This window comes from Chelonia mydas, chromosome 1 (assembly GCF_015237465.2).
Source record: "Chelonia mydas isolate rCheMyd1 chromosome 1, rCheMyd1.pri.v2, whole genome shotgun sequence".
Taxonomy (NCBI): Eukaryota; Metazoa; Chordata; order Testudines; family Cheloniidae; genus Chelonia; species Chelonia mydas.
In genome coordinates this window covers 187,939,102-187,967,025 of record NC_057849.1, presented here as the reverse complement: position 1 = coordinate 187,967,025, position 27,924 = coordinate 187,939,102, and the positions used below count along the sequence as shown (strand labels likewise).

The window sequence follows — 27,924 nt, the reverse complement described above, 5'->3', positions numbered from 1 at the left end:
ATGATGCAGTCTTTCCCCTCCAAACGGATCCCTGTGGTATACAACATACCAGCTCCCAGTGATTCTGAACATGGATCTGGACAGGTAAGAGATTGCAACTAAGCTTTATTGCACAAAGCACAATAAACATGTTTTACTCTTGGGGATGTAGCTGACTGTGTTCATGTTTGGAAAACAGCTCATAAATGAAGCAAGAGTTATAAATTGGGCAAGGAAAACAGCACCTGATTTGTTGTCTGAGATATTGATATTTTCCACTTGTTTTTCTTTGACAGAGTCCGAATCTTCCTCATCTTCAGTCTCCTCAAAAAGAAATCTCATGTGTGCAACATTCTTTCCTCAAACAGATGAATCTGCATTTCTGGAGAAGATGGCTTCTAGGAATGTTACCTCTGATTTCCTTAGCAGTCACTGTACTCGTGTTGGTCCTGTACTGTTCATTATGTAAGTGCCATTCCTCAATAACCCCATTTATTTTTCAATACTCATTTAAGTGCTGAATCCACTCCGTGTTTGGACAGGCACAACTTAAAAAGTAGGCTGATGAGTTAATGTTAATTCAAAGGCAATAACTATGTGTTGATTAGCAGGAGTTCGAGACTCATGAAGGTGTGGACTGTGCTTGGACACTTGGTAGATTCCAGAATCAGTAGGGCTGCAGTTAAGGGAGTTAGCGCCCGCATGCCACTGCAATTCAGTCATCTTTGCAGTGGGATTTGGATCCTATAGAAACTCGCCCTTTTCAAATCCCAGCCTAAACTCATCCAATTTCTATCCTTGTGAGCCAGTAATGTTGGAAACTTTGATTTTTAGCAAATTGAATGTATAGCTAGAAATCCAACACCTGTGTGCAGCCTACTCCCCTACAAATACAGTGTTATTCCATATTGCGTATTATCCTCAGCCATTGAATGGCAATAGTTTGATTCATTAACATGCCTTATTTTCACATAATTCTGTTGAGTAACATCAAGGTTAAATCAATTCTTTCACAAGCATCTGGTTCTTGAATGTTTGGAGCAAGGCTAGGCTATTAACCTTGCTAATGCATGATCCTGTTTCTGTAGCTCCAGCATTCTCCTTTATCTATATTGGTGGAAGTGTAGAAATACCTAACTTGACCTATACAAGTGACCTCACTGATCCAAAGTCACAGAAATTTATAAGGCAAGCAGAAGCAATCCAGAACTATGTAAGTACTCACAGGTGACAACCTATAACTCGAAAATATTTTATCACTTGTTTCGTTGAAATCCTTTCTTCAAAATTCAAAGGTATAGTAGAAAGCTGAGGTTTGAGTATTTTTGAGTCATGGGTATTTGTTCTTTTCTTTCAAAGTAATAAAATCGAGGATTAGTCTGGGAGAGAGTCAAGTTACAAAGCTTAAGACAAGTGCCCTCTTTAAGACAGGGCAAGTGGATGGGAGACAATTAAACCTGTTACACTGCCGCAGTGCATTAGGAATGTAACTAACCAAATTCAGCCTTGCTGTCTTACACTAAATAGCAATATTTGTTGTTGTTTTTTTAAAAAAGGGTAGTTCATTCATTTTACAAAAGCATTCAGCTTTTGTAAAAGAACTATAAGTGAATTTTTTTGTTCAGCCTAGATACCCTGTATTGATTTGTTGCTGTTTGGGTGTGGGTTTTTTAATTACAATTTTAAATTATTGCACAAACTCTTTTTTGGTTCCCCACTCCTCACCAGCACAACAATGCTTGCTTTCTTGCGCTTCTCATACAAGTTTGTATTTGTGAGATCAATACTGTTTCCTGGGTCCATGCTAACAGAGGTCTTTAAGCACAAAGCCGCCCTCTGTTAGCCTGTATTTCCCAACAGAGTTAATCTTGTGTCTCAAAACTGCTTTGTGCATGGCCGACATGAGTTGTCCGTGACTGGATTATAAACCAGAAATGTCACAGAGTTTAAATAATTAAAACACGTAATCTAGTTTTGAAATTTTTTATATTTCCTTACACACACTTTTTTTTCTTGGCTAAAGAAGAGTTCATTTCAACTTTGTTCAAACTGAAATGGAAGTTGAAATGTGTACATTGCTTACCATTCTTACCTGACTCGAAACTCTTTATACTCTGTAGTCACTTTCAAATGCAATTTACTGGTGAAGTGTTTATGGCATGATACTTCAAAAAGTTTGTGATTAGCTGACAATCAAATTTAACAATTTCTTTTGTTCTTATATTTAGCTTTCTAATTATTTAACTGTCAGTTTTCAGAACTATACGAGTCTTCTACATTAGGGAGATATTACTTGAAATCTGTTGTTGCTGCGTTTAGGTAAGTCCTTTTCTAGATGTACTAAATAAAGTGTGTGTGTGTGTGTTTTGTGGTGTGTGTTGTTTTTAATGGCTTTCCTGGGAGGGATATGTAGAATTTTATAATATGGGGAATAAAGCCAAGTACTGTAGCATACTTAAAACCAAGGGGTAAATGCTATGAGATAAATACTTAAGGTTTTTGCTTTCAATACTTTGTTTGTTACTGAGGAAAACTATTAGACAAAATCCAAGTTTGTTGGTTGTGGATTGGTTTCATGCTGGTTGAAGGGATTGCTTTTAAGTATATCCACCTACTTCAGATCTTACAAAGCCGTTTTCAACAGACATTTTTCTTTCTCTTCCACTCCTTTGAATAACCCATTTATGTAAGATGCCTTCCAATGCAACACCTTTTCTGACATCCTAAAACAAAATATACAGGGGTACATTCTGGTGGGGCACTGTACATAAGTACCTGCCAGGAAAACCAGCACATAGAGTAGAATGGTCCTACAGTAATTTCCATCTGTAATTTTTTGAAAGACTAAGCTACTGGCCATTTTGGGATGGAGTCTAGCGATCAAGAGGCATGATCGTCTGCCTTTTTATGCACATAAATCAGTTGATCCAGCCATGGCTTCTTCATGTACATACGCGTACATACACATACAGACTATTTTTTCCTCTTCACACAAATAATTTGAGCAAGGGACTGTGTGGTTCTCTGGCTGGGCAGAATATGGGTATACTTTTGTGGTGGCATTTTCAAAAGGCAAATGCAACTTGACTTCATAGTATTACAGGAGTTTTACCATTGACTTCAATGGGAGCAGACAAGACAATTCAAAGTTTATCAAAAAGCCACCACATAGGTGGCCCGTAGGAAAAATTGCTCTAGAGTTTGAATACATGATGGCAAATAAAATAAAAAAGTAATTAGGAGTCTATAGAACAGTTTAAAAGGATTTCTCCTCAAGGGAATTGTTCTCAGCATTCATGCTTCACTGTTTTAGTGATGGATCTGCCTGTATCCAACTTCTGTCGGTCTAGTCTATGGGAAAAGAGGAACTTTGCAAGAAGAGGGCTTTGTACCTTTATATACAGCAGTAGCAAAACAGTTGTGCAGAAAGTTAATATTGACGTACGCTAGCTGAGACTACAGAACTAATCAAAATCAAACTGAAAATGACAACTGAAATCCATTTATAATGTACTGTTTCCCCCCACAGCGAAGGAGAAGATGGTCTCCGAGCTTACTACTGGAATACATTCTGGGCACCGCAAGAGATAGTGCACTCTTTCAAAAAACTAACCTCACTGAAACATAAGGAAATAATCAGAAAACATACACTTCAAACTACTAATTCTTCTGCTGAATCCTTTCCTGTGGAAGAGGATTTTGATCTCTTAACAATGGAGCTTTTTGGTAACAACCTAACTGTTATTTTTTTTTTTAAAAGTCTTAACTCCTTCAGGTTGTGTTTTGCTCACATAGCTGACAAATGTCCCTTTTTTAATTTAAGTTTCAGATTCTTCAGACTATGATGTGACACTGAAGTCAGGTAATTGCTATTCTTAAATACACAACTTTACTACTTGCAAAACTAAGTTTTCTTTAACAATAAAACAGTGGCAGTACCATGTTAATAATAATTATTAATTATATTTATTCTGGTAATGTTTAAGGGCCTAGTGAGAATTGGGTCCCATTACGGTAAGCTCTGTACTAAGAGAGAAGTAGACAGTCCCTGCCCTGAAGAGTTTACACATTAAATACGGTAAATTCCTGATGATCCGAATAGCATGGAAGGCGTGGATTTTATTTGGATAGTTGGGAGTTCAGATAATTGAGAGTGCAGGAGCCATTCCAGCAGCGGGGTGGCCTCCCCCACAGTAAGGGGTTCCTCCTCCTCCTCCACCTTGCAGTCCTGGACGGGGTCTCTGCTCTGCCTGCCTTATTCACTCCTGTGACAACGGGGCTGCAGAGGGCTTCCTGCACTGTCACAGGAGCTGTTCAGCAGCAGGGTGGCCTCCCCCACAACTAGGGGTGGATTTTCTTCACAGTCCTGGCCGGGGGGAGGGGAAGTGGGTGGGATGTCTCTGACCTATTATCCGGATCTCTGTGTTATCCAGATTCCTTCCTTGTGCCCCAGCATGAGATGCAGGCTGCAGAGGACAAGTATCTCATGCTGTGGGCCAACAAAGGGATTCAGGTAATGCGGAGGTACAGATAATTGGATGAACAGGAATACACTGTAATAGTCTAAGTGAGAGAGTATTTTTTATAATTGCTGGTCAAAACTTTCTCGCATGTTCAGCTTTTAAAGCCATATTTAGCAACCCGAATACAAAGGTGTAGATGAGAGCCAGCAGCTCCCAGTCACTTGTACTGGGAGTTGGAGCTGCTCAGCACCGAAAAATCCAACCACTTATATATTGCTTAAATATATACTGAAGAACTTAACTCTAGGCAGCCAGTTTAGAAAAGTTTGGCCGTTATAATTAGCGATCCTTTTGTATGTTGTTTTCTACACCGGTGGTATCCCCAAGTTCTTTATAGTGTCAAGAATAGTAGAGGGAGAGAAATGAAGGGGCATAGACAAGGTTTTTACAGCGGAGAGTTCAAATGATACGGCAAGAGCTGAAGAAATGACTTGTCAGGCTAATGGAATGTGAGATGAATGGGGAGCTGGTGGACTTCTGGGAAGAATGTGAAATGAATGGGCAGCCAGTATTTGTGAGAAGGCAGGTTGCAGCAGCCTCTGTATATGTTGGGTTGATGGCAGGGATAGTGGGGACACAGACTTGCAATAATCAAACACTGCAGATGTCGGTGTGGATAGAGTTTCCGCCTTGGTGGAGTCAAGGTAATGCCATAAACGAACAATGCACCAGCAGTAGTCTGAAGATTTGCAAAAGAAAGAGAAGAGTGCAGGCAGAGTCAAATAAAAGGTGAGAGACCAGAGGGAGCTATTGGATGCGGATCTGTAACTGAAGGGTCTCTTGTCTTGGAGAAGCACTTCTGTGTCTGGAGACTTGTACCTGAAAGATATTTAGATGATGGCAGAGTATCTCTTCGAAACAATTAACCCCATGCTGCAACATAAGCCCCAACTGACTGAAGGAAACGACTAAAACAATCCACTGGGGGCTAAACCTAAGGCACATGTGCTTTCAGCCTTACAGTGAGATCAGTTATGTTGTGTTAGGTTTCGTGTGGTGAGTTTTGGAGGGTCACAGACAAAGTTATTGAGTTATGGAAAAAAGCCCTAATTTGGGGGGTTTCATCTTTTGTGTGCACTTTGGTTGCCATGATAATTGTTTAGTTGGTTAGAACGGATTGTGGCCTAATTGCACTTGCTAATGCTAAAAGCAATGAGTGCTGCTTTGGTCTGAATTAACTCTAGCACTGCAGTTAGCATTCGTGAAAGATGTCGGATTAACAGAAGTAGAAATTAGGCTTTACATTCACAGGCCAGGTACACAGAGCTCCCCTTACCATACCACTGTGCTTCAGCTTTGTCCCAAAGGGGGCCGCCTCTGGGTATGAGAATGAATCACAGCATAGCTTCAATGTATATTCAGTCCTTGTCCTCTCTGCTGAGACTGACAAGAATGCCAGCTGGGGTGGTCTTTGAGTGATGTGGACAACTGCTCACGAGGATCTGGACAGAGATTTCCCCAATTAATTTCTTATTTACCCTTTTGTCTACAATTTTCAGGCACTGATCTAGTTTGTCTTTTGTATAGCGGTATCCTTCGACTTGTATGCAAAGCCAGGTAACAACAGGACTTTAACTTTGATGAATCCCAAGAAATCTTTTTATCAGTGGAGGCTGCGTGTTCCTTCTAACTATATTGTGAGACTTGTAGTCCTTACTCTGCATGGTGTCACTCCAGGGAGTTGTGCATCACACAGATTATCTGCATATGATTTTCTTCTTCCTCTTCAGAACAAGATCATTACAAGGTATGATCATAAAGGAAAGCTACTTTTTTCTCTGGCAAAACACACACCAAATCTTATCTGTATGTATCACCTACCTGACCTTTCATGAACACATTTTTATTTTTTCTAAAAAGGAGGCTTGCATGGCTCAAGGGATTGGTAATGAAACATACAAGCGTTAGAAGGCTAGGTCAAGATCCAGCCTGGTTTAGCAGTGACCAGAACTCAGTACCATGTGAGGTCTCTTTGGTAACCTACCTGAAATAAGTAGGTAGTCTTGTTGCAGTTCCTATCAAAGAGATATCTGGACTCATAAGTATCTGCTAATATTTGGCGTTCACGTTCACCTTTGTTTATGCACTCAGCAAGGAGGCCAGAGGTTGAAAAGGGCACAGACTGGTTGACTCATTGCCTAGTAGTAGTCCCTCATTCCCTCCAAATCAGCACTGAGACACACAGGGTGAGCACTGTGGAGAACTCTGTGTCTCTACTGTCCATGCTGTATCCGTTCTGTGGGTAGAGATCAATTTCAAGGGCTGTCAACCCATCCTGTTTTACAAGCAGTAATTCAACCATTTAGAAAGCAATGAAGAAATGTATTGACTTGAATTCAGTTGATGTTAGTATCAAGAGGCTTGTGATATTGTCAGTTAAAGCTTCACGTCAGAGAAGACATTTTAATTTCAATTACATGTATTTATCTCGTACAAAGTACCTTGAACTCACCTGGGCACTCATGTTTGCCAACAGGAGTCTCAAAAATAGGAGCTGATACATGGGGAGAAATTAAGTACATACAGAGGAAAGAGAGACTCTCTCCAATCCCACTATCTGCAATGTACAATTCAAGTGCGGGAAATACTTTTTTTCACTTGTTTTGCTGTTTCTATTGGGTACTAATAATCTGTCACACTTGTTCACTGACCAAATGTGTGTTTCTGTCTACCCCCCAAAATTCAGGGGACTGTCACTTACTCTGTTTGTACAGCACCTAACACAATGGAGTCCCAGCCTAGTTGTCTTCTAGGTACTATCACTATGTACAGGCTTAACTAACTTAACAGGCTATATCTGATGGCTTTGTAAAACTGCAAATCTGTATGTACCTATTAGCAGCATCCTTCTGGCAGTGAGACCGCATCTCTTAAAACTACCCCAGACCCTCGGTTTGAGTAAATGAAATCTGAGATTGGGAAACTACAGGTCAGTGTATTGGGAGCTCAAATGACAAACAGTTCACTGATGGGATAAAAGAAAAACAAGTGTCTAGGGGAGTTATGTCAAAGTTCAGCTGAATGTACTGGAAGAATTGCAGTCTAATTTTAGAGAAGGACAGGAATACAGAATGTTATCTAATTTAGTTTGTGTATATTTCAGATGGTGTGGAGTACCAGGGGCCTGGAGTCCTCCTGTCATACGGTTAACTTCATCGAGTAATGTTATGCTGGTCACCTTCTCACTGGACAGAAGAAAAGAGAGTAACATGCTAAAAGCATACTTCCAAGCTATTCCTAAAGTTGGTATGTACTCAAAACAATTGTGTATTTGAGGTAGGCAAGGTCATACTTTTAGCCACTACTAATTTAGGACATTACTTCTTGGAGGTTATTGTTTCTGGAAAAAAGAAATTTCCATTCTGATCTCCCTGAAGATGATTTCAGGTAGCTGAGCAGAGGATGAGATTTGAGATCCTTCCATTTGGTAGGATTAATCTTCCTCTCTGGTTACTACTAGACCATGTCTCCAAATGGTTGCATTTGCCCCTGGCTCAAGCTCACTAAATGTCATGTTTACTCTTCACATATACTACTCCCAAGAGAACACATTGGCAATCTCAGTAAAGAGGCACAAGGCTCCTATACAATCTTGCCTCTCGTGGTACTCCTGCCAGCTCCAGTATGAGGCACACTGGTAGAGTGTGGATGGGGTAAGCTTGCAATTCTGTCTGGTTAGTGTGGAATACTTTGAGTTGCCATGGCTTGAATCACCTGCATTTTGCTGCAGACACTTCTAAAGTTAAACTAATACCAATAATTATTTACTCACTTGCCATTACTGAATCTTTCCCCCTTCTTCTGATAAATAAGGGATCATAGATATTAATGGACAGGATTAATGTCCAACGTCTTTTGTCCCTATGGAGTAAATTATGGGGAATAGCCCTACGAAGCTAAATTTTCAAAGGTAACAGGTAATTTTGAGCACATCAGTTTTTGCATGCCCAACTTCATACCCTCAATGGTCTTACTTTACGTAAATGCTCAGCAGCACCTGTCTTTTGAAAATCGGACCCCTTCAAGATTGCCCAAGGTGGGCACCCAACATTACTAGACACTCAAATTTTGCCATGGAAGTGAATGCAATTTTAAATGTAATACATAAATGCAATTACTCATGGTTTCTTAATTCTCACACTGCTATACTGCCTCAAGAAAACAGTCAATAGGAATTGGGGGGCAGGGACTGGATGATTACAAGTATTGTCAGTAGGAAGTGGAGCTTTGCAGTCACCAGTTCAAGTGCAGCACAAGTCTTAAAGATACACAAACTGTTTGGCTTACATGAAATTAATTGAAGATCTCCATCTACTTTTTAATGATTCAGCATTAACATCATAAAAATGCCATCTTCATTCTATGGCAAGCTCCTCAGAGAGGTCAATGACCATTTGGAGAGGTCGTTTCTGCGTATCAATGTTGAGGTACATTCACAGGTGTGGTGTGTGTATGTGAATGCCTCCTTTCAGGCCACTGTGTTTACAAAGAGTGCACTGGGGGATTTTCCATTCTTGTATCCTCTTCGTGTAGAATGTTTGCTCTTTCCTCCCACAGTGAAGTTGCAAATGAGAGTGTTAGGTCGAACAGCTTCTCTTTTTATTTGACTACAATTGTTCTTTGCTGATGGGTGGGTTGATCTTTCCTTGTTACTCCTTCTATACATAGCCCACAGATGGAACCAGAAAGGAATAAAACCTGTGAATGTAGTCTGCTATAGTAGTAGTGAAAAATTTCATGCAAGAGTATTTCCCATTACTACTAAAATATACCTTCTGTTTAATTTGTCAAAAAAACTCTATTATCTTCATGAAGTAAATCAATAGGTGGCCTCCCTACTGAAATGAACAAAGCGTGTGTTGGGGTATAACTGCAGAAATATTATTCTTGGAAAGAAGGAGGAAGCAGTACCAATATTTGCTATGCACAACCATATTGTATTCAACCATATTGACACTTAGCAAAGCCAGGGGCCTGAGTCTACTTTTACTTAAACCAGTTTGACACCAGTGTCAGTCATTGACTTCAGTGATATGATTGCAGACTTACGTTTGTTGTACTGAGTGAGGAATTTTGCCTTGTCTTAATAATACATTAGTATAATCTCTCATTTGTGTTGCACCTCTGGTTCTTAGGGCCTCCCAAAGCATGTAAGTCTATATAATATTCTGACTTCTGTTCAGCACTTGTGTAACCCTGCTGAAGACAAGAGAGAGCAAAACTTTGAACCACTATACATACCAGGAGAATGGGGGGGATGAGGCAGTGTGGTAGATACAAGAGGGAGGAAATGTTCACTTCACCTGCCACTGAAAGACTTCTGCTGCTGGGGTAGATGCACATACACAACAGTTGAAGACACAAGACTATCGTATCCAATATGAAACAACAAAATGGATGTTCAACAAGTACTTTGTAATAGGAAGCAAAGTATATTTGGTTACTCTTATCATGGATATCTAATATACCCTTACTTAGCTAATACTGGAGAACAGCGCTTGGATTCACCTACTGCTCTCATTTGAAAGTTAATTGTTGTAATTATGCCTAGAAATAGGAGATGTGGTAGGAAATCCCAGAATGATGACAACGTAGGATAGTTATTCTCTGGGAACATAGGATGAAGTGAGATGGCAAGTGTCATGGCCCATTCTCCTATCTCTAGTCTATACTTAGAGAAGGAACAGAGAGTGAATTAAATACTCCTCTTAAGTGCCATTTATGTAACAGTGTAGATTTATTGGTATTTTTCTCTTCCAGTCTGTGGTGGGCGTTACATCTCTTGGAATGGGACAGTGAGCTCCCCTTATTATCCAAGCTACTATCCGCCAAACATTGACTGCAGCTGGCTAATCAGAGTAAGTGTGTGCAAATAGTAGTGATTTCATTAAGTTTTCATTTTACATATCAGAAGTAAAAATGGGAGAACGTGTCTTCCATTATGGAAGAAACAAGGGAATCCATGCCAAGAACCCTGCCAGCAACCATTGTGCATAAATATGGCGGCTGATTGCATGTTTTCATCTGTGCTGCAGACTAGGCTTTAGGTACCTCTGCAAGTGGGGCAAGAGATGACAAATTAGCCTGTGGTAGCGACAAAATACTGGACTAGAAGGCCTATTAGTTTGTTCTAACTTGGCAGATTCTATTATTACCCTCTTGGCCTAAGCAGTGAGTGTTTATTTGGGGCCTTGCTGGATCATTTCCACTAGGAAGAGAAATGGATGATACAAGACACATATTACTTTGGTACAATCCTTTCCAAAGGATGCACACAGTCCTGTTTGCTTGAACACAGTAGAAACAAACAGGAAGAAGCTTTCTTGTTCAGAAATCTAAGTCTGCTTTTCCTAAAGATGTGCGCAAAAGAAGCTCTGCGTCTCGGCTTCCTCACAGGGCCATGTAAACTTCTGCTTCTCCCACTACCTGCAGGCTTTCTCAGAGCTTTCTGCCTGTGGTTACAGCAATGCATGGCTTTCTATGTCAATCAATGCCTTTGCTCCTATGTTTGCAATCAGTCTCTGGGAAACTTTGCAGTCCACTGGCCTTAGCTTCTAATAGGCTTTGCCATGCAGCCCCATTGCCTTGGGCAGTGGCTTACTATTATTTCCGGCTATCATTACATAAAGGCCTGAAACTGTCTGTAGATCAGACTTCTGCTTGATGGCAGCCATTAACACTTGACAGTATAACACTATAATCTATGCATAGGGCCCTACCAAATTCTTGGCTGTGAAAAACACATGACGGACTGTGAAATCTGGTCTCCCCTGTGAAATCTGCCAGGGAGGGGCAGGGCTGGGGGTGCCTCAGCTGGGGATCCTACCAGGCTCCAGCTGCTAGTCCTGGCAGGGCTGGGGAGGGATGGGACTTCCTTTTGTCCTGCGGAGGCTGCTCCTGGGGCAGGGTTAGACCCATCTCCAGAAACCTCCCCACAACTGCGGGAAGCTCCGCACCTCCACCCCACTTCCTGCCCCCATCACTCCCCAGCCAGGTCACTGTACAGGTTGCTCCCCAGGGGTCATTACAGGGAGCAGCTCCCAGGGGTGGGTCTGACTCGGCTGGGATTAGCAGCTGGAGCCCAGCACATAGTAGGAGCCCCCCGGCTGGAGCACCCCTAGCCAACAGTGCCAGAACTGGGGGACTGAGGGCCATGCCCCCCCCTTTTTAACATGGGCATAGTTTTGGGAGGAAGGGGCAATGTTGCCTCCCCAAACTGCAAGCCTCGGGCTGGCACGCAGCCCCTGCCAGTGCCTCTCTGAGCCTGCCCAAGGCTTGCAGTTTAGAGGGGGGAGGCATGGCTCCTGGCCCCCCCTGGAACTGGCACTTGTGTCTCCCCACTTCTACAAAGGTTCCGGCACCCTTGCCCCATACTTGCTCCTCCCTGGCTCCAGACCCAGGGCTTCGTGGTTAAAGGGGCCTTGGGCTGGCAGTGTTTGGCTGGGGGAACCACAGCGCCCCCCGACAACAGGGCCCTGGACTGTCACCCCACCCAGAAGGCTGGCCCTGCCCCCCCAATACCATGTGACCCTCGTTCTGCACTGCCTGCTGCCCAGCTCTGAAGGCAGCACCTCGATCAGCAGCAGCACAGAAGTAAGGGTGGCGATACCACGACCCTCCTACAATAGCCTTGCAATACCCCCACAACCCTCTCTTGGGACGGGACTCCCATGGTTAGAACACTGTGACATTTCAGATGTGAAATTGACTTTTTTTTAAAAGCCTATAGCTGTGAAATTGACCAAAATGGACCACTAATTTGGTAGGGCCCTATCTGTACACCAATATTGTTAACTGTAAAGGTTTAGGAGGAAAATTTCAAAGACACAAATGGCAGTTGGGCTTCCAGCTCCCTAACAGACCAAAGCAGTTGGGTGCCTAACTGCAATTTGTGCCTTAGGAAATCTCCTTTTTATTACATACCTTTCTTGCCTATTGCTGGGAGCAGGTGGTGGTGGAGGTATTTTCTTTTATAATCTGATGACGGGAATGTGATTAATGAATGGCTGTCCACTTGATTGTGAGGTAATAGAACAGAATGTATTAACCATATGTAAACTCCTTAGTTTGGTTTGGTTTTTGTTTATTTTATTTAACACTTTGCTTGTAGGCACCCCTGCCTGGGTATAAGTTGTCGCTAAAAGTCCTTGTCATACAAATTCAAGAGAAGTCTCCAGGGTCCAATAAATGTGATAAGGACTGGTTAGAAATTGATGGAGTTAGGTGAGTTAAAACACTGCTCACTATTTTATTTGACATTGACATTCATTGGTGATACTCAGCGAGGACACAATTTGTCATTCTACAAAACATTCAGTACTCTAATCTTGGATTTCTCCAGCTACTTCCAGTGCAGAAACGTACAACTTTGCAGACATTGTGACATCTTTATTCAGGCTTTCAATGGATGTATTTTTCCTAATTATGCCATGCAGCAAACAGGTCAAATAGTTGTCACCAATGGTAATAAAAGCCTCATGCCCATTTCACATCAATAAAAAAATACTTAATCTATACATTTCATGACAAAGGTTGGTGGTTCAAGAGATGTTGAGTGCAGGATCTTGCATTGTTTTACTGGAGATGTGGATTCCTGGCTACCATCTTGAACTAGCTTCTTTTCTAGGGAGTGGTTTCAGAGTAACAGCCGTATTAGTCTGTATTTGCAAAAAGAAAAGGAGTACTTGTGGCACCTTAGAGACTAACCAATTTATTTGAGCATGAGCTTTCGTGAGCTACAGCTCACTTCATCTGATGAAGTGAGCTGTAGCTCACGAAAGCTCATGCTCAAATAAATTGGTTAGTCTCTAAGGTGCCACAAGTACTCCTTTTCTTTCTAGGGAGTGAGATCCTTTGCCATTTTAAAGCTTTGCTTTCAGTTTCCAATGTCTCTTTAATGATTGCTCTTTGCCTTGGTTATTGAAAACAAAATTAGAAGTGGCCAGTCATTCATCCTTCAGAAGGGGAAAAGCCAAGGTGGCAGTACAATGTTTGGAACCATGTCTAGGAAGTGAAAATGCTGGGTTTGCAAAACGGAGCTGAAAACCTTTAAACAAGCTTTCTTAGTTTTCCAAAGGCAGAGGATGTGGTTGCAATATTGACCTTCTTGCTATATTTTTAGAACTTTAGGCTTCCAGTCTCAGTGAGAACCAGGAAATTCATTACATGCAAAATAGTTTGGGGGGGGGGGGAAGTTACACACGCCGTATTTTCAACCTCCAAAGATAAGTTTTGGGAGCACATGTTTAATGTAAAGGTTTATCAGAACCTTATTACCCTCTTTACATGTTAGTAGTTTTGTACCTGTAATAATAGTAAGGGTAGCTGAGTTGGCAAGATACAGTAAAGTAACACATACAAAAAGTGTTAAGACTTGGTGAAGGTGAATTGTAGTTGTAATTATTTTGTTCTACACTTGACAGATATTGTAAAGCTATTGCTGAAAGCAACAGAAACAAGGAATATGGCTATTCAGTTGCGATTAATTTCCATTCAGATGAACTGGTCACACAGAGAGGGTTTTATATTGAATATAAAGCTTTCAGTCACGTGGACCGTAAGTGAATACAAGCGCACTTTAATTTTTAAGGGGTCCATGTTATAGCTTTGGGGGAAACCTTGCTTCATAGACCTACGTTCCACACTCCAACTCATAGTAATTGTGGAATGAACAGGAGTTGTCCTTCAACCTGATTGGTTGCTGATCCTGCCTGTCTGGTCCAGAGGTGAGGGGAAAAGAGTCTCTGCTGACTTGATCTAGGCATAGAGAGCAAATTTTCAGGTAAACAGTATTAAACCTTGTCCCTAAGAATCTAGAGGCTGGCGTGCTCCAGTTATTATGCTAGGGCACTCGTGTTACTAACAAATTTTTCTAGTAATGATAACCTACAGGTTTCAGTCTTAATGTTGCTGTCCAGCTGGAGATTCTTGGTCTATTTAAATCATTAAACATCTGCATAATTAGTGCTCACAGCAAACAGAACTGTGTGGCCTCCACCTCTTTAATGACAATGATAAGAAGTTTAATACTGATTTAAATTCTCCATTCTATCCATTCATTTAAATTCACGTAAATCAGAGTGCCTGTTAAAATCACTGACCTTTTAAAAAAACAAAAGAAGAAGAAGAAGAAAGATGGCATTCGCCTTAGTTGAATTTTATAGAACAAAAATAAATGAGGTACTACTGCCCTCAATGCATATTTGGTCCCTAACACCATTTTCATTACTTCTGTTCTTTATTTCTTCTAGCATGTCCTCGACAATTTAAATGTACAGACAGAACATGCATTCCTTTAAACAATCAGTGTGATGGCTGGAAAGACTGCTCAGATGGCAGTGATGAATTAGACTGTGGTAAGTTTATTCAATTTCTATTTTTAAAAACAGTCCTTCAGCAAGGCACTTGGAGGGCTGTAAAACGCTTTTTTTTAAAATGTGCAATCAGAGGGAATAATACTTGAAATAATACCCTTCAATAATACCATATAACCCTGCACCTACCAAAAATAAAATACATATTGCATAAGAACCAGACCTTCAAAGAAACAGTCAATAATATTTAACATATTTATTCCAGAGCTTCCTGTGACAGGACTAAAACCATGGGAAGGATAATCTTAGCCTACTTCAGAATATTGTGTTCTTGAGTGTTTTCAGATCCTTGGATGAATGATGCTGTGACTGGGAAGTGCCACCAAATTTATAGATCTCTCTTCTTCAGGCTGTAGTCCAGAGGAGTCTAACTGTGGTGATGGGAAGTGTAAACACCGTTCAAAGACATGCAAAGGGGACGACAGTTGCGGAGAGGATAGTGATGAAAATGATTGCCGTAAGTGTGTTGAAAAATAGTTTAGAATATCGGTGGGGAGTCGGGGGATAGGGATATGTTCATTTTCTTACTGTCTAAAGTTTTTGTGAATCATCTGATAAATATATGGAATAGCCTGCATTGTTATATGTGTGGTGTGAGGATAATTAGAACTTTCATACGCATGCATCATGTTATGCTTTTTAGACTATTAGCATGTGTTGATCACACTACGTGCTCTCCATTATGTTACATAACAACTGAACCTTAGATTGACTGGGTGAACCGGATGGTTTTGGATACCGACGAGGGTAGAGATGAACTTGCTGGAGGAACAGAAAAGAGTGATGGTATTTATACATGTGGGAATAAAGACTGTTGGAGAATCAAAGGTGTCAGCGATGGAAGAGAGTGATTTACCATCATATCCATGGCTCTGTCAGTGCCAGAATGTTTCTTGCAAAAGTGCAGGAGAGTTTGAGGTTCCGAAGATGAAACTGAAACTAAGTCAATGTCTTTGCTGCAAAAAACAAAATGTTTCTTGCTTGAGTGTTTTCCCCTGTCCCAAGCCCCTGGGAAAAAAATAGTATTTGCATAATCTGGGAGGTTGTCCTTCACAGAATGTAGCCATCACAAGGATGCATGCTCTGTGACTAGGGAAAAGGAACTACCAGCAGGTCAGGTAATACCTCAGGGAATCCACAGTCCACTTGATAGCCAGAGCTTTCTTCTCAATAATAGAAGATGTTCTCATCATGGGGAACAACTTTCTGCTTAAATATCGGATTGGGTGCTCTTTGCCTTCAAAGTCCTCGGAGAGCACCACTTCCAGGCTGGCCTCTGGCGAATGAATTACTGCTGGGAGAAGTCTGCATTGGCGAGGATAGGCACCTAGACCAGCCATGCCTTCAGACTGTTAAAAGCTTCATCTCATCAATCGTCTCACCAGACCTTTTTGGTGTCTCTGCCTTTTAGTAGATCATTCAGGGGAGCCGCAATCAATGCAAAGGTGGAGATGAACCAGTAATAATATCCTTCCAGACTGAGGAAGCAGCGTATCTGTCTTCTGAGCCAACATGTGGGGCATGAATTTAATATGTGGACTTTAGCTAGCACCAGTGTCTCAAGGCCTCCTCTCAACTGATACCCTGAGTAAGACACTTCTGTCACGGCCAACTTACATTTGGCAGGATTAGCTCTGAGGCTGGCCTCCTGTAGGAAACCAGAACCCCTCTTAGGGTGGTCATCCCACATACGGCTATGGCTACAGTGTTGTCAAGGTAAGCCCCAGTGTATTGGTGGTGGTGTCCAAGGATTCAATTCATAAAGTGCTGGAAAGTTGTTGCCACCCCCCTTGGAGGCCAAATGGCATGGTTTTAAAATGGAAATGGCCAAAGGGGGTTGAGAACACATTCTCTTCCTGGGAGAATGGAGACCAGGGGATCTGCCAATAGCTTTTTGTAAGCTCATCCATGCTGAGGTATCACGCCAGGCCCAACCACTCTAACAGCTCAGCCACCTTTGCCATTGGGTAAGTGTAAAACTTTGTGATGGAATTGACTATAGAAAAGCTTGCCCCCGTGTATTGTCGAGGTCTTCCCCTCTCCGTGCAGGTAGCTTGGGTCACTGGGCTGGTATTTGTACACGTTTTCTGTCATGCCTGTGGTCCAGTATCTGCTGGCAGGCATCCAGCACCATGAATGGCCCTAGTTGGCTAGCAGACAGAGGTTGCATAGTCCCATATCTAATGACCCATCAGCTGCACCATGTGTGAAAATTACTTGGGGTGATGCTGGAGCACCCAGTCCAGGCCCCTTGCTGGAAGTCTGGATACAAACTCTGCATCCTGGACTGGCTCAGAGCTCTCGCCTGGGCGCACCTACCACCAGCAATGCTCTGTAATCAGTGCACCACCACCAGGCACCTGCCTCTTTGTGGTACATCTCTGCTTTAAAGTGCTGCCAATGGGCATCTTCACAGATAGCCGGGTAATCTAAAATAGTGGTCTTCACCCAACTGTAGTCTCTGTCCGGTTCTGGGTCAAGGTTGCAGAAGGCCAGCTGTGCCTGTCCCATCCTGTAGGGAGCTAAAACTAAGTCCCAAAGTTCCAGAGACCATTGAGAGACCAGCGCCACCCTCTCAACAGTGGTTCGGAATGCCTCAGGATTGTTGTTAGGACCCATCTTAGTTAACGTCACAGTTGACAGAGCTCCCTCTAGGGCGCTGCGGGGCCTCCCTGTGCAGGAGTTGTGGGGCGGGTCTTAACTGTTGCAGAAAGTCCCTCTGGAATTTGTGCTGCTGGACACAACCTCCTGCAACAACTGCTGCTGGGACATCCAATGCTGCAACGTTGGCTGCTGGAATTGCTGTTGCTAGTTGGCTTGCTGCTATTGCCATTCCGCTATCCATTTACACCAGTGCTCAGGGTCTATAACAGCTGAAGTCCCCTCTCAAAGGGCTGGTGTGGAACCTGTTTCTGTCTCAGGGTCTTGTATCAGGAGCAAGGCTTCATGCCTGCCTTCTCCCTCGGTTGTGGTCAGCCGACCCTCAGCCTGGGCTTGGTTTTAGTGTCATTGAGTCTCTTGCCCCTGGGTCCCCTATGGGAGCCCCACTGCTGGGGAATCTCACTCCTCCCACTGGGAGTTTAGCTTACTCCTGGGGTATTCTCAGCATCTAGTTACAGTTCACTTACCCAGGTCCCTGGGTCCTGCCACAGGTAGTAGGCAGGAAGCAGCCTTCTAGGGCTCCTTGCCTGCATCACGCTCATATTGTCAGTCTGCCCCAACCAAAAGGGGGTAAAGGGAAGGCGGAAAGGCTAGCCAGAGCCATGGGCTGGGTTCCCCTTGATACTGGCAGTCCCTAGCAGTGTGAGCAAACTCCTCCTGCCCCCATTCTGTGGTCACTTTACCCATTTTGAGCTCCCCTTCTCCAGGTGGAGCATGTCCTTCAGGCATGCCTAACTGGCACTAGCCTTTCTACCAGTGGGATAGGGGTGTATTTCATCACAGGAGCCACCGTAAAGAGATACAGATCATTAGAAGAGAGTCACTTGTTTCTGTTGTAAATTAAAGATCACAGACTCTCTGCAGGCAGGATGTTTATTTAGAGGGAAATGCTAGAGGCCTCAATTATGGTTGGGTAAATTTCTTTTTGTTTGTTTTTTTTTAGGTATCTGAATTGCAATCTCTGTATAAGACTATTAATCTGAAGTAAATTGTTAGTTTAAAACTGCCTTGTGAGAAACTAGCTATAAAATATAGCTTTTTTTTTTTTTTAACTTACCAAAGTAAGCCCTAGTCTCAGAATCCAAGTGTGTCTCTGGTGTCCTTCAGTAATGTGGAGGAAGCTTTAGAATATGAAATGAGTACATTAACAGTATACCGTTTTGGCTTATAAGAATGTGTGAGAGTAACATCTTCGATGCAAGTAGTGCTTTCTGGAATGGGATTCCACAGTGTAATCAAATGAAATCACATGTCTCCAGACAACTCACTGTTTCATTGATGTGAAACTTATTACTTTACCCTCTCTCTCTCTCACTCTCTCTCTCCCTATCCATCCGAGTTGCTAGATGTGCACAAAAATATGTGTATCCATTATTTGAAAAAGTTTCCCTAGAGAACTCGTAGAAATCCTATTTTTAATGCATTAAAATCTGGACTAGACAAAGCACTCAAGTATAGTAGAGGGAACAATGCTATTCTGACTTAAGGCCAGAATGAGCAAGATGATGAAATCAGGTATTTTCCATCTCCAACTTCTGTGGTTTTTTTGTTTTTGTTTTTTGACTGGAAGAGCTGTGTAGTATGAAGGCAGATGGACAGTTAAATATCTAATGAATGACAGACAGTGGCTGATTTTAAATATCTACTTTGTTCTCTTACTTGCCATAGGTTTTCTGTTAGTTTTCCCGGACAGTTGAATACCCACAATATGACATACTACCCTTTCCGTTGATACATAATGTAAAAGGAATGTCTAGGAACTTGGCTCCATGCAGCAATGCAAAGCAGTACAGCGACAAGCTTTTTGGACAGCAAAACAGGAAGAGGCATTGACTACTTTAATTGTCATTGCCACACAAATACAATACCTACAAAAATGCCATAATCTGGGGCATAGGAATGGATAAGAACTTGTAAACAAATGTCATTTAGTATACTGATCAATAAAGTTTAGGATATTTATAAACACTAACAATCTGATGGTGTAGAAATAGCTCTACTTACGTGTTATATTCCTTCCTCCTAATCTCTGTTTTCCTGTAGGTTGTGAATTGCTTGGGGCAGAGGCTGTACTCTCTTGTCTGTCTGCAAATAGCTCAGTATACTTGGGATGTTACCATAAAACAATAATAATAATAAATAAACGCATGATGCTGAGGTTTCTGGAAGGATTTTCAAGTAATAAATTGTAATGGATTTCTAAAAATGTACCTGGAAAAGGATGTGGTACCATAAAAGGAAGTCATTTACTCAAATTTGAAACCCCCAAAGCCCCTTTTATGGTGATGAACTGCCACGTAATTGGACAACAGGCTGATCAGATGTTGGAAGTATTCGGAATGCTGAAAGTATTGGTGATGCAATAAAAGTAATAGAGTGCCTTAAAGCTACACAATTTAGAGGTAAAGCAGGATGGCTTTATTTTGGCAACATAGGCCAATGACAGCAGCCACATGGGACTAATGCACTTTGACTTATGCACTTTGTCTTTTGCACATTAACTTCATATGGTGACTTAAATGTCTTGAGTGTCCCCATACAGACATGACCTTAGAGGTCATGACCTTCAATGCCCTTGTCCAAATCATATTTATAAATAATGTGACAAAGCTTCCTCTCCGCCTCGGTGGGTCCCGTGCTTCCGTTTAGCAGCGGGCTGGGGTATTCCTCTTTTCCCTCAGAATTTTCCCCCATGCCCCTGGGTTTACTGTCCACACTCTGTCAGAGCAGGGTTCCTCCCAGCCTTGCTGACTGGGGGGTTGCAGGGGGTGTGTGTGTGTGAAGGGGAGCCTCTCGGTCTCTGGTAGCCCCTCCAGGCGTGGTGGCAACAGACCAGACACCTGGTTCAGTCTCTCCCCTATGGCAGGGTCTCTTCCCTCAGACCTCTGGGGCCCAGAAGGGCTGTCCACCCTGTTGGGCAGGGATTCTCCTGCCCTTCGCCTCTATACCTGCATGGCTTCTCTCGTAATGCTTGTCAGCATCTGCACTGCACTGCACTGCCCAGCTCTCCAGTAGCTTGCCTTCCTCCCTCCGCTCCTATGCTCCATTTTTTCACCTCAGTTATGTTTTCTTTCAGCCTATAAAAGTTGTTCCTCATATGCATATAAATGCCTGAATGGAAAATGCCCCACAAAAGCAAACCCAGAATGTGATGGAATAAGAGACTGTGGAGATGGATCTGATGAAATGAACTGTGGTATGTGAAGTTTAATTCATTTGAAATACATTTTAAATGAAAGTTAATTCATGAGTGAATTATTGCAGCAAACTTAAATATATATTTATGTATTTGGCTCAAAAATTGGGTCAAATTTAGTATACATTTAAAAAGAAAAGATAGGATTTATAAAACTACATATGAATAAAAATAATTCCTTGATAATATTTGTATGAAAACATTTCCTTTACATGTTTCTCTGCTTTATCATCAACCCAAACACAATAATCTTGGGCCAGTTGAGGATGCCCAGAAAGTGACAATTAGTTAAAATACTGCACTAAGTGAAACTGACGTGTCCAAGCCAAGTGAAGTTAAAAAAAAAAAAATTAAGAAGTCACATATGCGGTGAAAAGTAAATTTAATATTTAAACTTCGTTTTAAGTTAGATCCTACCTGTAATACCTGAAAAATAGTGTGTTTAGTATTATCAAGAGCATCCACTTTGTACCTTAGCTTGGATAGAACACTGGAGCAGGATCAGTAGACATGAGTTCAATGAGACCTCAGGAGGTCATCTGGTCCAACCCCCTGCTCAAAGCAGGACCAACCCCAACTAAATCATCCTAGCCAGGGCTTTGTCAAGCCGGGCCTTAAAAACCTCTAAGGATGGAGATTCCACCACCTCTCCAGGTAACCCATTCAGGTGCTTCACCACCCTCCTAGTGAAATAGTTTTCCCTAATATCCAACCTAGATCTCCCCTGCTGCAACTTGAGACCATTGCTTCTTGTTCTGTCATCTGCCACCACCAAGAACAGCTGAGCTCCATCCTCTTTGGAACCCCCCTTCAAGTAGTTGAAGGCTGATATCAAATCCCCCCTCACTCTTCTCTTCGGCAGACTAAATAAGCCCATTTCCCTCTGCCTCTCCTCGTAAGTCATGTGCCTCAGAACCTTAATAATTTTTGTTGTCCTCCGCTGGACTCTCTCCAATTCGTCCACATCCTTGCTGTAGTGGGGGGCCCAAAATTGGACGCAATACTCCAGATGTGGCCTCACCAGTGCCGAATAGAGGGGAATAATCACTTCCCTCAATCTGCTGGCAATGCTCCTACTAATGCAGCCCAATATGCCATTAGCCTTCTTAGCAACAAGGGCACACTGTAGCACTTGACCTTGTTGAAACTCATCAGATTTCTTTTGGCCCAATCCTCCAATTTGTCTAGGGCCCTCTGTATCCTATCCCTACCCTCCAGCGTATCTACCTCTCCCCCCAGCTTAGTGTCACCCGTGAACTTGCTGAGGGTGCAATCCATCCCATCATCCAGATCATTAATGAAGATGTTGAACAAAACTGGCTCCAGGATTGACACCTGGGGCACTCCGCTTGATACCGGCTGCCAACTACACATTGAGCCATTGATAGCTACACGTTGAGCCCGACAATTTAGCCAGCTTTCTATCCACCTTATAGTCCATTCATCCAATCCATACTTTTTTAACTTGCTGGCAAGAATACTGTGGGAGACCATATCAAAAGCTTTGCTAAAGTCGAGATATATCACGTCCACCACTTTCCCCATATCCACAGAGCCAGTTATTTCATCATAGAAGGCAATCAGATTGGTCAGGCATGATTTGCCCTTGGTGAATCCATGTTGACTGTTCCTGATCACCGTCCTCTCCTCCAAGTGCTTCAAAATGGATTCCTTGAGGACCTGTCCCTGCCTTGCAGTCACTTCATCTCATGTGTAACATGGGAATGATGATACTTAACATTCCTTTGTGAAGCACTTTGGGATCGGCAGCTAGAAGAACAAAGTATAAGAGCCAAGTATTAATAAACCTAAGTAAAATGACCCAATGCCTTATGTGTATTAAATTCTTAATCCTCCCGTTCAAAACTTTCTTTATTAGCTTGTGGAAGAATCCTGTTAAAAAAATCTAGAATTGTTGGAGGTGAAGATGCAAGATCTGGAAAGTGGCCTTGGCAAGCAAGCTTGCAGATGGGAATGTATGGCCATATTTGTGGTGCATCTGTTGTTTCAAATAGGTGGCTGTTATCTGCTGCCCATTGTTTTCTGGACTCTGATTCTATAAGGTAAGTACAGGTTGTACAATCCAGAGTACACACAGTTTAGTTTAACAGTTTTAGTTTCATTAATTTATGTATCCATGATGCTGGCATAGTGGCTTTGAATGCATAGTTCTGTGCATATGGTCTAATTGGTATGTTTTGTAGACCCAGAGCACACTTCATCCAATAATCAAAAGTATAAAGTATCCAGAATAATTATTGTTAGTCTCTAAAGTACTCCTTTTCTGTTTGCGAATACAGACTAACATGGCTGCTACTCTGAAACCTATACCACCACTGTAACCAGAAAGTAAATCCTGCTTTTGAACCATGGAGTTAATTGTGAACACAGCTTAAAAAAATGTTTCCAAAATAATACTCCTAACCATTAAAATTAGAGCACCACTAACAGTGGAAAAGTATGGAAACTGGCTGGTGCTAGGGGCTGGTGGTGTAGTGAAGACAGGCATGGTGATGCATAATATCCTGCAAAGTGTCATCAGGATTACCCATGTGCTGTATCCTTGAGGGATTTGGAAGGCTGGACTTCCTGAACTGTAGATGGATCCCAAGTACCCATTCTATGTTTAAAATGCCATCCTCCTATCAAGCTAATGAGTGAGTGGTAGCCCATCAGTGCAATGTTAGGAGCAAGCTGTAGTGCCTCCTGGTTTTAACTGGATGGCTAGGTGAAATACCTGAAGTCTAGGACTCAGAACTCCTGGGTTCTGTTCACAACAAGAGTCATAGTGAGGGATAAAAATGGCAATATTCCATTCAGACTCCATCTGCATTATCTGAGCAGCTGGAAGTTCTGCCAAAATAAGTAGTGAAACAGTTGGCAATGTTGATGTTTAGGAACCTTGATTTTTCAGATTCGTACAGTGTAATTACTGCAATTATGTTCAGAAAAAGGGTAGCTATACATCTAACTGGCCACTTGGAAGCACAATTACCCACTTTGCATAAAAAAAATCAGACAAAATAGGCATAGATTATCAGCTGCAATTATGAATAACGTGCCTTTAAAGTATTATTAGGTTTCAGAGTCGACACTTCATTGAGATGGATATGAGCAATTGTTGCTTATGTGTTTGAGTTATTGTTCCTGTTGGTTTGCTGGCTGGTGCAGCAGTGACAATGGTGGTATTAGTTCTCAATCAGAAGGAACAGAAACTTTATTTCTTAAGAAAGCTTAAAGGATGGGGCTCACCATATAATTGGAACTGTAGCAATCATTACTGGCTCAATCTGACCGGGAATCCCAGCCCTGCCACTAACTCGGTGAGACCCGGGTAAGTCACTTAACATATCTGTGCCTCAGTTCTCCACATCAGTCACATGGGGATAACTCGCCTATCCTGTAAAGTCCTTCAAGATACTTAGATGAAAAGTGCAAAGTATTAGTCATATTACTCCCAGAAAGCATCCCTTTGGAAACCATGAACAAAAACACAAACTAATATTCTACTTAAAATAAAAATGAGATGTATCTGTCCTACTGATTTCATATTGTGCCCCTTGGGCCCCCCTCTCCTCCCAACTTTGGTATTTCTCACAAAATATTGTAAATACCTCTTAAACAAACAACCTGGCATGATGATGTTTATCTGATGGGCATTTTATAAATATTGTCTGTTTTGCAGATACTCTGTGCCTTCTGGCTGGAAAGCGTATATGGGCATAAGGATCATTAACAAAAACAGCAATCATGTAGCTATGAGATCAATCAAAAGGATTATTGTCCATCCACGGTATGACCAATATATCTCAGACTATGACATTGCCCTGTTGGAAATGGAGACACCAGTATTCTTCAGTGAGCTGGTACAGCCCATTTGTTTACCCAGCAGTCCTAGAGTATTTTTTTATGGAACTGTCTGCTATGTAACTGGCTGGGGAGCCCTAAAAGAAAATAGTATGTTCATTTCCTGGATATGTTTCTTGCAAGTTTGACTCTAATTTTAAACTGTAAGAGTGATGTGATTATGCTAAAAACAAATATAATCACGGTTTACTTAGCACAGTGGTTTTCAAACTTTTTGTGTTGGTGATCCCTTTAACGCAGCAAGCTGCTGACTGTGAAGCCCCTTAGAAATTAAAAACGGGGGTGTGTCTAATTTAATGGCGGTGGGTCGGGGGGTCAGGGCCGTCAACCCCAAGGAGTTGACAGCTCACGACTGCCATGGAACCATCTTGCGACCCGCTGAGAACCCCTGACTTGGTTGGTCTTTTAAAAACTAGAATATTCCTTCTTTGTCAAAGCAACTTCAGTGGTTTGGCTCAGGTGCAGCTGAACATCTGTGGAGTTTCTTAATGTGGGCAGGTAGAAATAGTTTAGGTCAATTAGGAGCCCTACCATTAGGCATTGAAGACTGTCATAGGCCATTAGAAAGATAATTACCCTGGATTAGCACTTGTTTCTCACATGTACAACTCATTTAATTTCTGCAGTACTTCACAAACAATTCTATAGATAGAGAAATAGGAAAGAAGTTGAGACTAGCACAAACTAGGAAGTAGTCTATGTCTGATCCAGAATTAGAACTCAAGTGCTTCAAGCTGGCAGTTTTTTTAGTTAATCTCTTAAATTGCATTATGATCTAAGACAGTGGTGGGCAACCTGCAGCCTGTCAGGGTATTCCGCTGACAGTCCTTAGGCATGGCCACCCGCAGCTCCCAGTGGCCACGGTTCGCTGTTCCTGGCTAATGGGAGCTGCGGGAAGCGGTGCGGGCCGCAGGGACATGCTGGTCACTGCTTCCCATACCTCACATTGGCCGGGAATGGTGAACCGCAGCCACTGGGAGCTGCGGGCAGCCGTGCCTGCGGATGGTCAATGTAAACAAACTGTCTCACGGCCTGCCAGCAGATTACCCTGATGGGCTGTAGGCTGCCCACCACTAATCTAAGGTTTTACATTGGACCCGAACTTATCTACCAGGGTATCTTTGGCTTTCTTAACATACCTTTCATCTAACATCTGAACCCAAGACTGGTTATTTATACCTAAATATACTTTAAGTGAAGTTATAATATAAAAAGAGCTATTATACAGTGTCCATTTTTCAATAAAAATTGATATATATATATAATTTCAACTTAATTTGAAACTGTGAAATTAAAATATTTGAACACCTTCCCTTCTGATAATTTCAGTTACCCCCCCCCCCCCCCAAAGCCCTAAAAAGATTCTAAAGACCAGGTTGGTAGTACAAATTGTGGCACAGATGAAAGATATTGATGGTGAAACAGTTGACGCTCACACCAGTTTGGTATTCTGCAGGGTGCCAAATTTGGCCCATGATGCAATTTAGCAATCAGCTACTATCATTGGGAATTATAACTAATCAAAGCAGGTTTGTTTTTATCCACATCTTCCTTCCCGATTCCCTCTCTGCTAGGAGCAGCAGCGGGTTGCCAAATACTAGGACCTGAATGGAGCCTTTGGGTACAATTTCAATACAAATAATACAGAAATATTAAAAAAGCCCAAGTGAGGGCAAAGCATGTAACATAACCAAAAACTTGTTAAATTGTGGAATGGGTGTCACATGTTGTACTGATAATTCCTGCAGATCTCCATGCCATCCCCTGCTTCAAGGTTTGGCTAATCATTATCAAAGGAAGGACTAAGGAAAAGCAAGAAGGCAACAATGGCAGAGGGTTGTAAACTTTCCTGCCCTCCTTATATGAAAGCAGCATTAGTGACAGACATTCAAAAGCTGTGGGGAAGGGCAATTTAAACTACAGTACATAGTAATCCTTCGGCTCGGTAGATTCTAAACACATTCCTCCCTTCTGATGTATCTGCTTTTTCCTCAGAACTGTAAAACCGGCATATGTTACATTTATATTGTTCTAGGTTACCTTGCCAAAACACTGCAAGAAGCTAAAGTGAAAATAATTAATCAAAGTATTTGCAACAAGCTATATGATGATCTGATTACATCTCGAATGCTGTGTGCTGGAAATCTTAATGGTGGCATTGATGCATGCCAGGTAAAAGTGAAAACTGTAGGAAAACTACCACGATGTATTTCCTTTGTATATCAGGATTGTTTGGTTTTAATGCAGTAATGGAGCACAGTGTTTTGAGAATGTGGTTAATTAATAACATGACATAAGGATCTCAGAAGCAGGGAGGTAAGTTTGACAGGCAATACTTGCATCCTTTGAAACATGGACGGCAGATGAACCCCAGGCTCGCGGAGGCTAGCCCCTGGCCCGGCCTGCTCCTTCTGCCCGAGTCCCGCCCCTCCTGCCAAAGCCCAGAGGCCACCCCCAGCCCTGGAGCACCAGGCAGGTGAGCGGGCGGTGTGCCCTGGAGCACCGGGTGGGTGGGCGGCGCAGCCCCCTCCCCCAGCCCCAGAGTGCAGGCTGGTCCCCATTAACTGCAGCCCCAGTCTGGGGCGCTGGCCACTAGGAGAAGAGTCCCCTGCAGCACAGCACGGGGAAGCAGGAACGGGCCTGGGGATGGAGCATGGGTGGGGCCACGCAAGGCTATCTGGGGAGGCTCAGCCTTCCCCTGCCTTTGATACCCGCCGCCCATGCTTTGAAACAAATGCTGCCTTTCAAAACAATAGGTAAGATCCAGTCTGTTGAGATTGTTCTGCCATAAGAGGGCTTCTGTTGGTTTTGGCTGAACAGGGATATAGCGATGAAGGAGTTCGAGTTAGGGTTCTTTGTGGAATCTTAATGATGAATTTCTTATTCTTGAACTCATGGGCTAGTCAAGGTGGAATTCCCTCTTTTCATCTCTTTCTACTGTCCATGTACTGCCCTATGGCCAGCTGCTTGTTCAATGGGATGATTCGGAGAAGAGAGGTAAGTCACCATTCATCTTCTTCTCTTCTCCTTTGCATCCCCTTGTTGTTGCCATTGTGTTCCATTTGGGTTTTGCAGAATTAGATTTTCATTTTTTTAAATAATTTTGATGGGTTATATTGATGTTTGTTTTAAGCATTTTTTATTTTTATCAATTTTAAATGTTCAGACTTAGGGACATTATGGGGGGAGGGTGTTGGACAACAATTGTGTAATGACAGTAGATCCTGAGATTCAAAAAGTTAAAACTTTCTAGTAGTTAAAAAACAAATTGTCAACATCACACATCAAAACACACAAAGTAAATATTCTTAAATCAAACTCTCTA

At 42.3% G+C, this 27,924-nt stretch overlaps 1 protein-coding gene across 1 annotated transcript; it reads left to right on the top strand.

Moving 5' to 3' along the window:
- Nucleotides 1–26,722, top strand: LOC102933252 (suppressor of tumorigenicity 14 protein-like). Its single transcript, XM_043524590.1, has 17 exons — nucleotides 1–84; nucleotides 276–444; nucleotides 1,068–1,192; nucleotides 2,231–2,298; nucleotides 3,509–3,705; nucleotides 3,803–3,841; nucleotides 6,030–6,249; nucleotides 7,606–7,748; nucleotides 10,263–10,360; nucleotides 12,613–12,725; nucleotides 13,925–14,058; nucleotides 14,753–14,857; nucleotides 15,225–15,332; nucleotides 20,613–20,732; nucleotides 22,612–22,795; nucleotides 24,418–24,525; nucleotides 26,635–26,722. The coding sequence occupies exons 1-17, from the start codon at nucleotides 1–3 to the stop codon at nucleotides 26,663–26,665; spliced, it is 2,046 nt and encodes a 681-aa protein (XP_043380525.1). The 3' UTR covers nucleotides 26,666–26,722.
- Nucleotides 26,723–27,924: the final 1,202 nt, after the last annotated feature.

Excerpts from the sequence above, each read along its gene's own strand:
- LOC102933252 (XM_043524590.1), top strand. The coding sequence starts at position 1 with ATGATGCAGTCTTTCCCCTCCAAACGGATCCCTGTGGTATACAACATA. Across the intron at positions 1,193-2,230 it reads CAGAAGCAATCCAGAACTAT|TTTTCAGAACTATACGAGTC; the intron begins GTAAGTACTCAC and ends TTTAACTGTCAG. Across the intron at positions 22,796-24,417 it reads CTGGACTCTGATTCTATAAG|ATACTCTGTGCCTTCTGGCT; the intron begins GTAAGTACAGGT and ends TCTGTTTTGCAG.